This window comes from Heptranchias perlo, chromosome 10, assembly GCF_035084215.1.
Source record: "Heptranchias perlo isolate sHepPer1 chromosome 10, sHepPer1.hap1, whole genome shotgun sequence".
NCBI lineage: Eukaryota > Metazoa > Chordata > Chondrichthyes > Hexanchiformes > Hexanchidae > Heptranchias > Heptranchias perlo.
In genome coordinates this window covers 1,369,711-1,383,963 of record NC_090334.1, presented here as the reverse complement: position 1 = coordinate 1,383,963, position 14,253 = coordinate 1,369,711, and the positions used below count along the sequence as shown (strand labels likewise).

The window sequence follows — 14,253 nt, the reverse complement described above, 5'->3', positions numbered from 1 at the left end:
AAAAAGAATTAACACGTCAATAAATGTTCGTGTATCGACCTCGAGGAGTAAACCAGAAACATCTTATTAGGGGGGGAAAAAAAATCGAATTCAAATTTTATTTGAACAAAAGTAAGAAGACGTGGCGTTTGGGTGAATTTGTTTTTTTTGTTGTTGGCGGCGGTTGGTCACTCTTTGACCCGGAAGTGGACGGTCAGTGGGCCGCTGCTATGGCCGTGCGGTGGGGCTGAGTCCGGCGGCGGCGGCGGCGGTTTGTTCGAGGTTTTCCTCTCAGGCGGAATGAAGATGGAGTTTGATTCCTCGAGCGATTGAACAGCGGCGTTCGGACAAGCCGTCGGTGAACCTCGGCCTCGATTAGTTTAGCGGCGGCCCTTTGTTGCCCCTCTCCTCCCTCACAGGCCGCTCGCTCACCCACCCACCCTCTCCCACTCCCGCAGGCGGCGGGCGGCCCGGCCGGCCGGGCAGCATGGACGATCTCGCCACCATCAGCCTGCTCTCCCTGGCCATGCTGGTCGGCTGTTACGTGGCAGGCACGATCCCCTTGGCGTTCAACTTCTCCGAGGTAAGAAGGAGCCCGGGCGGCAGTGGGACAGGCCGACAGCCGCCCCTCCTCTCACTGTTCACCGACACATGATTGTCCTTTCCTCCTTCCATCCATTTCCCTCCTTATAAAGGGTGACTTTTCCTCCATTTTCTTTACTAAACAATGTTGACTTTTTCCCTCCATGTCAACCTTTATAAAAAGAAATTCTCTCCATCCATTTTCTTTCAAAAAGGTTGATTTTTTTTTTGTTTTTCTGGGTTCTTTTTTAAAAGGTCGACTTTACAAATATTCATCTAGTTTCAATATGGAATGTAGTTGACAAATTACAATTTTGCTGATTTTTTTTTTATTGGTGTTTTGTGGCGGGTTTTACTCCTGCACGTAAGGCTGAGTCATGTAAGTAGATTGTAACCTGAGTGCCAGAAAGTTAGTTGGAAGTTCTGTTGAATTTTTAGGAATCATTGCAGCAGGAATCTAATAATTTCACACACCACGAGCGAAAAGGTACGATTTACTCCTCCATCTCAGTCTGACTAGAGCCTGCAATGTTTGTGTTTTGAGGAGACAGTTTAGGAGGGGTAATACCTTCGTCCTATTTTGGAACAACTCGAATTGTGCTTGTTACTTTTTAACACAACATTACCTCCACATGTTTGTGTAAGCAGTGGACTCAGAAGTCTTACTGCGTCTTTGGGTCTGCGTATTTGCAATTGTAGGGCCAAAAAGAGTTTAGAAGTCAAATAATTCTGTTTGATTTGATGCCAGAAAACAGGAATATTGGTGTTTTTTAAAATGTTCATTCATATTTAACATTTGCCCAGCATCATACTTCATTTGAACCTCTTGTTTTTGTATTGTACATTATTGGAGTTTTATAATAAAGAATTAATATACCTGTGGCAAAGATTGCAGTGCCCTGAAGCAGGCTGCATTGCTGATGGTTATCCAATGAGATGTGCTTCAAAGTATGGATGTTGTGACTTGGCTGTGATGCCTCGTGTGGTCAAATAGCCTCGCAGTCAATGTCTACAACAACCACCTGGGTGAGGTACCAGCACTTGTGTCCCATTGAGTTAGCATCTGCAGGAGAGGTTGGGGCAACATTTTAGTAAGGAACTTTTTAAAAAAAAAAATAGTTGAGTTACTGTGTGTGTAAAAAAAACTTGAACTAAGGGAAAACCTGCTTAACCTTTGGGACTTCTAGAAGAGTTTGTTTTGCCACACAGTTTTTAAACATTTCCAACCAGGCAAATGGAAGTTCTTCAGTGCGACAGCAGTATCGGGCTCTGGATTAACTTTTACTTGGGTTGAAGGGCAATCTGCTTTTTTGACAGTTGGGCAGTGTCCAGAATTTGCACACGAAGGGAAGTGGGGATGGTACAGTACACCTATTGTTAACTAGGCTAACAAAAAGAAACCTTTAGTTACCCTTCTCCCCTTCCCCCAAGTCTAGAATCACTTTCTTTGAAGACCAGGTGTCATCATTGCATCAAAATCTGTTGGAAATTGCACATTCTGAGTTGACAAATTAAATAATTGGTGAATTTCAGATGTCAGATGCTTGCCTCAGCAGCTGAAAGTGTCAACTATTTGCAGTATCAGTTCTTTGCTGTGCCTGCCCAAAAGGGGCCTGTCTGCCTGTCAGATGTAATGTTCGGATAACAATAATGGGTAAAGAGCTTTGTTTCAACATTATTACAATGGTCTTTGAATGGTTTATTAAAGTATGAAGCAAATGTTCGGCTTTGAATTGCATTCAGAGATGTAGTTACATGATTAGTGTTGCTGTGTTTTTGGAGCAAGTAAGGAGGTTATTTTAGGTTGTGAAGTAGAAAAGCCTAGACAGCCAAGTGATGAAAGCGAATGCAGATTGCGCTGCCATCTTTACATTAACACTGTTAAACACCAACCTGCAAACCAACTCTAACTAAAACGATGACTTGTTTATTCAATAGCATTTGAGAGAACTGAGAATGGTAGTGTAGTGGTTAAGTTACTGAACTAGTAAACCAGAGGCCTGGATTCATAATCCAGAGTCCGGCCCAGGCATGATGGATTGAATGGCCTCCTTCTGTGCTGCATGATTCTATGAACGGTTTATTTACTGTCTAGACTGAGAAATATTGAGCTACATTAAATTTCTCCATTGAATAGAGAGGTAACCAGTCCTAAGAAACATAAGAAATAGGAGCAGGAGTAGGCTATACGGCCCCTTGAGCCTGCTCTGCCATTCGGTAAAATCGTGGCTGATCTTCGACCTCAGCTCCACTTTCCCACCTGATTCCCGTATCCCTTAATTCCCTTAGTGTCCAAAAATCTATTGATCTCAGTCTTGAATATATTCAACGACTGAGCATCCACAGCCCTCTGGGCTAGAGAATTCCAAAGATTCACAACTCTGAAGAAATTCTTCTTCATCTCAGTCCTAAATGGCCGACCCCTTATCCTGAGACTATGCCCCGTAGTTCTAGACTCTCCAGCCAGGGGAAACAGCCTCTCAGCATCTACCCTGTCAAGCCCTCTTGGAATCTTATATTTCAATGAGATCACCTCTCATTCTTCTAAACTCCAGAGAGTATAGGCCCATTCTACTCAATATTTCCTCCTAGGACAACCCTCTCATCCCAGGAATTAATCTAGTGAATCTTCGTTGCACCGCCTCTAAGGTAAGTATATCCTTCCTTAGATAAGGAGACCAAAACTGTACACAGTATTCCAGATGTGATGCTACCAATAACCCCTGGTTAATTTTGGTGGGGGGAATTAATACTTTTGACATTTGGAACAAAATGCTTGTTTCTAATTCCTATCAATAGGAAGACATATTTTCTCCTTTATTTTCCTTAATGGTCAGTGGGTTTTGGAAACTTGATTTTTATGCTGTTTATCCTCTCTTCCCAAAACCCATCCAAACCTCCTCAACTGAAGAGCAGGCTGGCCTTGTAAAACAGAAGTCCTGCTCCTTGGCAAATATGCCAAGTAGTCTGGGAAGAGACGCTCTACTGAAACAGTTTTCATGTTCTCCCTTTTTCTCAGCATTAACTGAGTAAAGAAAGAACTTGCATTTATATCGTGCCTTTCACAATCTCAGGACGTCCCAAAGCGCTTTACAGCCAATTAAGCACTTTTGAAATGTAGTCATTGTTGTAATGTAGGATCTAGCAGTGAGAGTAACACCAGGCATCTAAACTCTGACCTTCGGTTAATCTGCGATTGGATCCAAAGACACCTACAGAAGAGTCCTTAGTTTGCAGCATTTGTATGAATTGGGATTGTTATCTTGAATTGTGAAATTCACCATGTATTATTCTTTCAATGTCATTTAGGAAATAAGTGCATTAATCAAGTATTTAGTTAGACATCCATCTTCATGTTTTTAAAACCATACAGTCGAAAGAGGAAGGAGGCCATTCAGCTTCTGGCTCTTTTCTCGGCAATCCAGAACTAAATCCATTGCCCTGCTCTCTCTCTCTCTTACCCTATATCTTACTCTATTTCAAACATTATCTGGTTTTCCATTAAAAGATGCAGTGGTCTCTGCCTCAAGACTCCCTGTGGCAAAGCATCCAGTGGTCCAACAACCCGCTGTATAAAAACATTTCCCCTAACACTCTCCTCACTCTCTTTGTAGTGATGTATTAGGAGAATTTTTTTCTAAAATAATTATTCTCCCCATTTCTCCTTGAGAGCAGGGATATGGTTCCTTGGGCACCAGCACTCAGCACTTCACCCCAATTGATTGTTGTCCCTCAGTGTGCTATGATGTTGCCAAGAGGACTCTGGGACAATGGGGGCCTTCGCAGTGAATGCGATCCTCTCCTCACCCATGACCCTAAACACACACGCGCACTTTTTTGTACAGGTCATTGAACGGCAATCAGCACTGATATCCTGGCTAGGTCATTCCTTCCCCAACCCAGAGGCACCAATGACACCTACTTCCACCATAGCTGAGATCAGCTAACTCAGTCAAGGCAAGGAATTCAAGAAACACTTTTAAGAATGAGTTCATCTGTTGCAATGCTATAGAACAAATGTATATAGTTTTTAAAAACCTTTCTCTCCCTGTAGCTGTCTCTTCTCTTGTCTTCTGTTCTCCACTTTTTATCTCCCTCTTTTTGTTTGTCTTATGCTTTTTCTCTTCCTGTATGCCACTCACATATTTTCATCATATGTAGCTGTGTCTCTGATTGTTTTATTCTTCCTTTCTCCTTTTTTGTAAGGCTGCCTCTTTGACCAAGCTTTTGGTCACCTGTCCTAATGTCTCCTTTGGCTCGGTATCAGTTTTTCTTGTCTGATAATCATGCTACTTTTCTCTTGTGTCTTGATGTATACCTCATATTCTCTCACTCTCTATGTCTCTCTCTGTGTCTCTATCTATCTACCTATCTAACGTGTCTCCTCCTCTTCCCTCTTCTAGAGAGATTGCGGGGCTTCAACTGCCTTGATAGCTGGAGAAAAGATATTATTTGTCTCTGGCTATGAAGGAGAGAGTGAGTGACTGGGAGGGTGCATACGCATTGGTCCTTCTGTCACTTGTGCTGGATCTGAGTCAGACCCTAATTAGTTCTGATTTATGTAGGAGCCTGTTTTTAATGGGGAGAGATGAATCTTTATGTTGGCATTTGTAGGAGAGCTGTTAGTGCAGTGAGGCTCTTTGTAGAGAGACAGTGTTTTCATTTTGAATTTTGTAAGGAATTTGTTGTGCTGTTATTGTGGAAATTAGGCTTTGGGCTAAACAATTAGACTTTTAAAAAAGACGGCACCAGTTATAGTGGTATAGAAAAATTATATACAATATCATGTACAATATGCAATTATGAATAATTTTGAATCAAAATAGTTTCTAAATAGGTTTTCTACCATTTCCTAGTATGTTAGTCTCTCCACAGGTTATTGAATGGTTTCCTATTTTGCACTTGCCAACTGCAAGTGCCAACTGCAAGCACCAACTACTCAACATATGTTGTAGATGTGCGAGGGAAATATCTCCCTCTGACTCCCCTAACTCATAATTGAATAGTAAGACATGAGTTTAAGATGGGGGTAGGTGAGTGAGTGGAGATTATGGGAAGTGCAATTGAACGAGACCTGGGTGAGACTTGAGTCCAGGCACTGGAGCTTGAAGCTTGGAGGGAGTAAACGGGAACCTTGAGCCTGTGAAGGAGCAGTGAATCCCAGAGCTGGCCAGGGAGAAAGACTGGATAGTAAGCAGGAAGCTGGATGTGGAGCAGCAACACTCGCCTTGGTCCATGGTAATCATTGATAGTTACGTGATTTTCATGGACCAGTCGGTTTGCTATAAATGGACACTGCAGCTGATAACCCGTTTCCTGACGAGAATCTCTGTGATCCGTTTTGAGTACTGCAGCTCTATACAGTTAATGTTGTTCAGTGTGCTGTTAAGTTCAGTGGCAAACAAACAAGAGCTCGTGGTAAAATCTGCACATGGACTCATTTTGTATAAAAATCCCAAAAGCAAAAAAAATTTTTCAAGACAAGCACCCAGCTCTAGTAACCTCTGGAAAAACTTATGAAATGCAGCTTTTAGGTAGTGCACTACTACTGTGTTCTGGCCCCTCCCAAGTAGTGGCAATAAGACTTTCAGCTAAGCCTATTTGTACTTAAAACATGTTAGGCTGGTCAATCTGATTTCCAACATAGTTTTGTTTTATCTGATTTCCAGCTTGCACACTTCCATTTTAGTTTGTCTTGGTTCATTTTTTCCTACTGGGCATAACCCCTGCTAGCAATGCTATGAAGGAGGGGGAGAGTGCATATCCGTACAGATTATGAGAACTGACAAAAGCATGACTTAGAAATTAGTTTAGAACCAGTACATTTGTAGAATGCAGCATCCCCTTTTTCTGAATATAAGGGCAAATTCATCAATCTCACGCTGGAAGGAAGCACCAGTTGTCCGATTTGTGCTCCCTTCAACCGTGGCTCTCTGCTGGGAGTGTGAATTTGCCCTATTGACTGTAGATTATGTCAATTGGCAGTACAACCTTGTATGAAAAGAAAGTAATTGAGGAGCAAGTGTCTAATAAAGAAAAAACTTACATTTCTATAGCACCTTTCGCAGGGTGTTCCAAAGCGCTTTACGGCCAATTAAGTACTTTTGAAGTGTAGTCACTATTGTAATGTTTGAAACACAGCAAGGCCCCACAAACAGCAATAAAATAAATGACCAGATAATCTGTTTTAGTGATGTTAGTTGAGAGATAAATATTGGCCAGGACACCAGGAAGTATTCCCCTGCTATTCTTCGAAATAGTGCCATGGGATCTTTTACATTCACTTGAGAGGGAAGACTGGTTTAATATCTCATTCAAAAGATGCACCTCCAACAGTGCTGCACTGGAGTGTCAGCCTTCTGACTTAGAGGTGAGAGTGCTACCCACTGAGCCACTGATAAATTATTGATGAATCAATAATTTAGAATCTCTTATTTAATGTGAAATTAAAAGATGTGCATCTGTTCTGAGCAGGCTAAAAATCTTGGTTAGATCAGATCTGCATTGGTATTTTCCACCACAGTGTCACATTTCTAGGGTAATCCACCAAGTTCATAATCCAGCAAGTTTCCTTATTGGACACTTGCTCCTCAATTACTTTCTTTTCATACAAGATTGATATAATCTGCAGTCATATGTTGTACGTGAGCTCAGCGCACCTTGCCTTAGTGTCCCTCCTCTCTTGAAGACTCTGACTCATGCTGGTACACTGTTGTGCAGATTCTGATCATCCTCCATTACTGCAGCCAAATCTTCTTGTCTGAGCTTAGATGGTGAGTGCCAGGCTATTTGGCCGTGGGAGCCTTCACAGCAGAGCTTGACCCTGTCCTCATCCAGTGTCCATACGTGCATGTATTCCAGCAGGGGTCACTAAATAGTTAACAGAAGCGGAGCCTCTGATTCCCCTCCCAGAGTACTGTGGTGAATATTTTAGCGTCCCTACTGCTGATCTGGCTGAGAATGACTAACTCGGCTCAGTCCATGGTCGAATGTCGGAACTCCGGCTTATATGGCTCCAGTTCACCCTGGGCCATGAATCTATCAAGTAAACTATTGGAAGAGTTTGCATTTTCATTTTAAAATTGCTACTAATTTAATGTGTGTGGTTGGTAGTAGAAACAATCACTTTTTGCTCTTTTCTACAGTAGCTGCCACGAGATTGCAGGTTTAGTTGAGACACAGACATCTTGTTACGTGAATATATTTTAGTTTAAAATTCAGTGTGCTCTTTATAAACTGCTGCATTGAACCCAGGAATTCAGCCCTAACGGCGGGTGCATTTCCTTAAATTTGGTTGTGTTTTTTATTAGAACAAGTAAAATGCACAGAACTTCCATCAGGCAACAGGATTTTCGAAGGAAACAATATTGTGAATCAAGGAGACAGTGCTTTTGCCAGTTCATGCTCAGCTGTAATGAATATATGGCTACAGTCACCTTAAAACTTACCTGTGAGTTACTAAGGGATCTTGGAACACTGCAGAGTTTCAGTAACAATGCTGCATTTGTCACTAGGAAAAGGGTTCTTGTGCTGGGGGCTTCACGAATGGGTAATAAGTGTTTAGGAGTTTTTCAAGCTGGGAAACTGAAGCAGGTTAAATAAACAGATGCTTTTTAGGGTTTGTTGTTCTTGTATACAAGGTGGCAGATTTACTAACTTTTAAGGGCTTTTTTTAAACTCCAGAATAATTTAACAACAACAACTTGCATTTATACCACGCCTTTAACATAGTAAAAATGTCCCAAAGCGCTTAACAGAAGCATAATCAGACAAATTTGATGCTGAGCCACATAGAGATATTAGGATAGGTAACTAAAAGATTGGTCAAAGAGGTAGGTTTTAAGCAGCGACTTAAAGAAGGACAGGTTGATTTAGGGAGGGAATTCCAGAATTTAGGACCCAGGCAGCTGAAGGCAAGGTCACCAATGGTGGAGCGCTTAAAATCGGGGATTCACAAGAGGCCAGAATTGGAGGAGTGCAGAGATCTCGGAGGGTTGTAGAGCTGGAGGAGGTTACAGAGATAGGGAGGGGCGAGGCTATGGAGAGATTTGAACATAAGGATGATCATTTTAAAATCAAGGTGTTGCCGGGCTAGGAGCCAATGTAGACCAGTGAGCACAGGGCTAATGGGTGAGGATGCCTTTTATTGGGTCAACAGTTCTTGCAAATTAAAATATAAGAACTGTTTACAAGTTTGGTGAACTAAAATCGGTGATCTCCCTGGATTTGGATTGTTTTTCATAAACAATGAACTTATGTAGTGTATGAATTTTTTTCAAATATTTTTTGTCTGATGTCAGTGGGGCTGCATTTATTGCCCATCTCCAGTTGCTCTGAGAAGATTGATGTAATTGTAACTGAGTGGCTTGCTTGGCCACTCCAGAGAGCTTGGGGAGTCAGCCTGGTAGTGTAGGACTGGAGTCACGTAGGCCAGAGTAGGTTGGGGTGGCAGGTTCCCTTCCCTTCCCTGAAGGACATTAGTGAACCAGTTGGGTTTTTATGACAATTTGGCAGCTTTAATGGTGACAGCTCGTGAATTACTATCTCATAAATAAAGTGGAATTAATGGATAAGTTGCAGTTTCCATTAGTAAATCCATCCACTCCTACATAGTACTGTTACTTTCACAGGGGGACTGGGACTAATTTCAAAGATACTATGACCTCCAGATACAAAGCATTGGAGGTGAACACATCACACAGACTGAAGTTACGAGGCAGTAATACAGCATGTGTCATAACTTCCATCGTGATTTGAACCCCGTGATATCCTGCACCCCTGGAATACTCCAGTCTGTGTTCTATATAAAGGCTAGTTTTATTCCAGGTTTTGGATTTATCTTGTACCTGCCTATGATCATTGTACTGATCAGTGGACTTCTACAGTCGATTGATATGTTTGATCTGGTTTTGTTCACCATGTGTTGCAGAGCAGTATGAGAAATGGAACACCACAGTGTGTATCCCCAACCCAGCTTTACTGTTCGTTCATCCCTGCAGGTGTTTTCTTAACTGCTTTATCCGATCCTGCTCCTCTCTTGCCCCCCAACTTTTTTGTTTCTGGTAGGCTTTCCACACCTCCTGTCGACATGCTATAATCATCCCATTTCCCTGATCCGTGTAGCTTAATTCTACACGGGTGGGGGGGTGGGGTGAACCAGGTGAATCCTGTCTTGGAATTAAAATGATTATTTCCCAAGGAAAGGAATTAAATTGCCACTCTTTTGTTCTGCTGGAGAAAGTTGAGTAGAAATGGGGAATATGTGATGGTGAGCAATGGGATAAGATATGTATCCAAAGAGTTGGCAAACTTAAGCAAATACATTGGGGTCAGTGACACAAGTGGATTATAAATCATATCCCCTCCCACATGGCTTTAGAATGTTGTGTGGATACCATTTTTAATATATTTGTTCTCGGACACTGGTACACTTATTGCCCGTTCCTAGTTTCCGTGAGAATGTGGTGCTGGGCCTTCTCTTTGAACCGTTGCAGTCCTTGTGGTGATGGTGCTCCCACAATGGTATTGGGTAGGGACTTCCAAGATTTTGACCCAACAATAATTAAGGAATGGCGATGCTTGTCCAAGTCAGGATAGTATGTGACTTGGAGGAGAACCCGGTGGTGATGGTGTTCCCACAACATTGCTGATCTTAGTGGTTCATGTCACAGGGGAGGGAGGTGCTATTGATGTAACCTTGGTGAGTTAAGCTGTGCATCCACAGTGCACCAACGATGGGGAGGGGAGGGGCCATATTGAGTTCAGCGGCAGATGCACCAATCAGCAAACTATTCCATCCTGGATGGTGTCAAACTTGTTAAGCATTGGTTGCAGCTGCACACATCCAGGCATGTGCTGAGTATTCCATTACATTTCTGACTTGAGCCTTGTAAATGGTGGATAGGCTTTGAGCACCCAGGGGGTGAACCATTTCTCAATGAGTATCCAGCCTCACCTTGCTCCAGTAGCCACAGTGTTGATATGGCTGTTCCGGTTAAGCTTCTAGTCAGTGGTGACCCCCAAGATGTTGATGGTGAGGGAATTCTGGGATGGCAGTACCATTGCCTTTCTTTTGTTTGAGATGGTCATCACCTGGCACTTAATGTGGCATTCGTCAGCCCAAGCCTGGATGTTATCCAAGTGCTGTTGAGGCTTGCATGGGTTGCTTCATTGTGGGAGGAATTGTGAATGGAGTGGGCTGACCCTGGTCTAAGATGACTGGCCTCTGATAACCATGACCATCTTATTGTGTGTCAGGTATGACTCCACCCTCTGGAGGGTTTTCCCTTTGACCCCATTGACCTTGGTGTTGCCATATGTTAAAATAATCTGTAGAGAGTAGGTGATAGTCAATAGGTGAAATTAATTGGGCAAACTGGCCTGGTTCTTGTGTAGCTGGCACACATTCGATTCAAATAGAAAACGTAGCTCAGTGATTAGACATGATGTCACCTTTTGTGGGAAAAAAATACATCATTATGTTTGATAACCCGTTCAACTCCAAATATTTTGCAGCAGTTTTCTTTCTGGTTTCTCTATGTACTTAGAGAAATTTCCATGTGTCAATACCCTACAATTAATAGATTCCAAATGAATCATGAGTGTTTAAAATTTTATAATCTGGGCAATAGTATGGTCTGTAGGGTTAAGCACATAAGTGGTTTCATACTTTTCTCTGTTGGGGGCCCCCTGCACATACTGATGTGCTCTTTGGGACCCCTTTCCTTAACTTCTGAAAGACGCTATCAGCAATTCAAAGGAAAGCACTGCTGTCATTGCAGGAAATGTTTTTATTAGTGGACAGTAACAGAAATAACCTGGTGGTAATTTAACATTTACAGAAATCTGATAAATGGATAGAAATCTGATGATCTTGGGGATCCCTTCAAAGATCCCAGTTTGAAAACCTAATGGTAGTTCAGATATTTCTCAGGCTTTGTTCTGAGACCTCAGGACGCCCCAAAGCTTTTAACAGCCAATGAAGTACTTTTGAATTGTAGTCACTGTTGTAGGAAATGTGGCAGCCAATTTGCGCACAGCAAGCTCCTATAAACAGCAATGAGATAATGAGTTGCCCATCAATGTTTACAATGTGTTCCTAAGAGCAGTGTCCCTTCCAGTACTATTAATTTCTTCTGAATGGGATCCATGCAACGATGGGAACTTTGTTGGAAATCAGGCTGCTAAAGAGCATAGGATGTAGAAGTGTCTGTAAAACTGTTAAATGCTATTTGGATTGATTGAGTGACTGATTTATAAATCAATCATATTTGCAGTGACCTCTTTCTGAAATGTACACTATGACTCCATTCTTTTATTTCCATTGGTCACTGAGTTGGTGAATTAAACAAGGAGGTATAAACTCAGGGTTAGTACAATGAACATAAAGGGCTATTGGGATATAGAATGCTTTAAAGTAAATAGCTTTGACTCAGCTTTCAATCATGATATAGGTAGAGGGGGAGATAAAAAAAAAGGAGGGGGTGGCAATTTTGGTTAAAGCTGTGAGGTGGATGATATGTTAGAAGGATCATCAAATGAGGCCATATGGGTTGAGCTAAGGAACCAAAAAGGGGCAGTCACACTGCTGGGAGTGTACTATAGACCCCCAAACAGTCAGAGGGGGATAGATGAGCAAATATGTAGGCAAATTTCTGAGAAGTGCTAAAACAATAGGGCAGTAATAGGGATTTCAACTACCCTAATATTAACTGGGATACAAACAGTATCCCAGTTAATATTAGGGTAGAGGGCGCAAAATTCTTAAATTGCATTCAGGAGAACTTTTTTAGCCAGTACATAGCAAGCCCAACAAGAGAGGGGGCAGTTCTGGATTTAGTTTTAGGGAATGAAGCTGAGCAGGTGGTAGGAGTATCAGTGGGAGAGCATTTTGGTGGTAGTGATCATAACTCAGTTACATTTAGCATAGTTATGGAAAAGGACAGGAGTTAAATTTCTCAACTGGGGAAAGGCCAATTTTACTAAGCTGTGAAGTGATTTAGCAAAAGTGGACTGGAAACAGCTACTTGAAGGTAAATCAGTGTCAGAGCAGTGGGAGACATTCAAGGGGTTCACAGTAAACATGTTCCCACAAAGAAAAAGGGTGGGACTGCCAAATTTAGAGCCCCCTGGAAGTCAAGGAGCATAAAGGGTAAGATAAGGTAAAAAAGGAAAGCTTATGTCAGATAGTGAGAGCTCAATACTACAGCCTAGAGGAGTATAGAACATGCAGGGGTGGAATTAAAAAGGAAATTAGGAAAGCAAAGAGAGAGCACGAAAACATATTGGCAGGTAAAATCAAAGAAAACTCAAAGATGTTTTATGAATACATTAAAAACAAGAGGAAAACTAAGGAAAGAGTAGGGCCTATTAGAGACCAAAAAGGTAACTTTTATGTGTGGAGGCGGAAGATGTGGGAATGGTTCTTAATGAATACTTTGCATCTGTCTTCACAAAAGAGAGGGACGATGCAGATATTGTAGTTAAGGAGGAGGAGTGTAAAATATTGGATGGGATAAACACAGTGAGAGAAGAGTATTCAGGGGTTTAGCATCTTTGAAAGTAGATAAATCACCAGGCCCGGATGAAATGTAACCCAGGCTGTTTTTAAAAAAAAAAGCAAGGTAGGAAATAGCGGAGGCTTTAACTATCATTTTCCAATCCTCCCTGGATACCGGCGTGGTGCCGGAGGATTGGAGGACTGCTAACGTTGTACCGTTGTTTAAAAAGGGAGCGAAGGATAGACCGAGTAATTATAGGCCAGTCAGTCTAACCTCGGTGGTGGGCAAATTATTGGAATCAGTTCTGAGGGACAGGATAAACTGTCACTTAGAAAGGCACGGACTGATCCAGGACAGTCAGCATAGATTTGTTTCGGGAAGGTCGTGTCTGACTAACTTGATTGAATTTCTTGAGGAGCTAACAAGGAGGGTCAATGAGGGTAGTGTGTTTGATGTAGTCTACATGGATTTTAGCAAGGATTTTGACAAGGTCCCACATGGCAGACTGGTCAAAAAAGTACAATCCCATGTGATCCAAGGGAAAGTTGCAAGTTGGATCCAAAATTGGGTCAGTGGCAGGAAGCAAAGGGTAATGGTCGACGGGTTTTTTTTGTGACTAGAAGGCTGTTTCCAGTGGGGTCCCACAGGGCTCAGTACTAGGTCCCTTTTTGTGGTATGTATTAATGATTTAGACTTAAATGTAGGGGGCATGATTAAGAAGTTTGCAGATGATACAAAAATTGGCCGTGTGGTTGATAGTGAGGAGGAAAGCTGTACACTGCAGGAAGATATCAATGGACTGGTCAGGTGGGCAGAAAAGTGGCAAATGGAGTTCAATCCGGAGAAGTGTGAGTTAATGCATTTGGGGAGGGCAAACAAAGCAAGGGAATACACCATAAATGTGAGGATACTGAGAGGTGTAGAGGAAGTGAGGGACCTTGGAGTGCATGTCCACAGAGCCCTGAAGGCAGCAGGACAGGTAGATAAGGTGGTTAAGAAGGTATACAGGATACTTTCCTTTATTAGCCGAGGCATAGGATACAAGAGCAGGGATGTTATGCTAGAACTGTATAAAACATTGGTTAGGCCACAGCTTGAGTACTGTGTACAATTCTGGTCACAGGGTACAGAGGAGATTTACGAGGGTGTTGTCTGGACTGGAGAATTTTAGCTATGAGGAAAGATTGGATAG

At 42.2% G+C, this 14,253-nt stretch overlaps 1 protein-coding gene across 1 annotated transcript in view; it reads left to right on the top strand.

Annotated features, from left to right (window-relative positions):
• The first annotated feature begins 172 nt into the window (after positions 1-172).
• Positions 173-14,253, top strand: part of slc39a9 (solute carrier family 39 member 9) — a 34,621-nt gene continuing 20,540 nt past the window's right edge. The window contains exon 1 of the mRNA XM_067991099.1: positions 173-562. Coding sequence (XP_067847200.1) covers positions 467-562 — 96 coding nt within the window. The 5' untranslated portion in view covers positions 173-466. The remainder of the gene's footprint in view (positions 563-14,253) is intronic.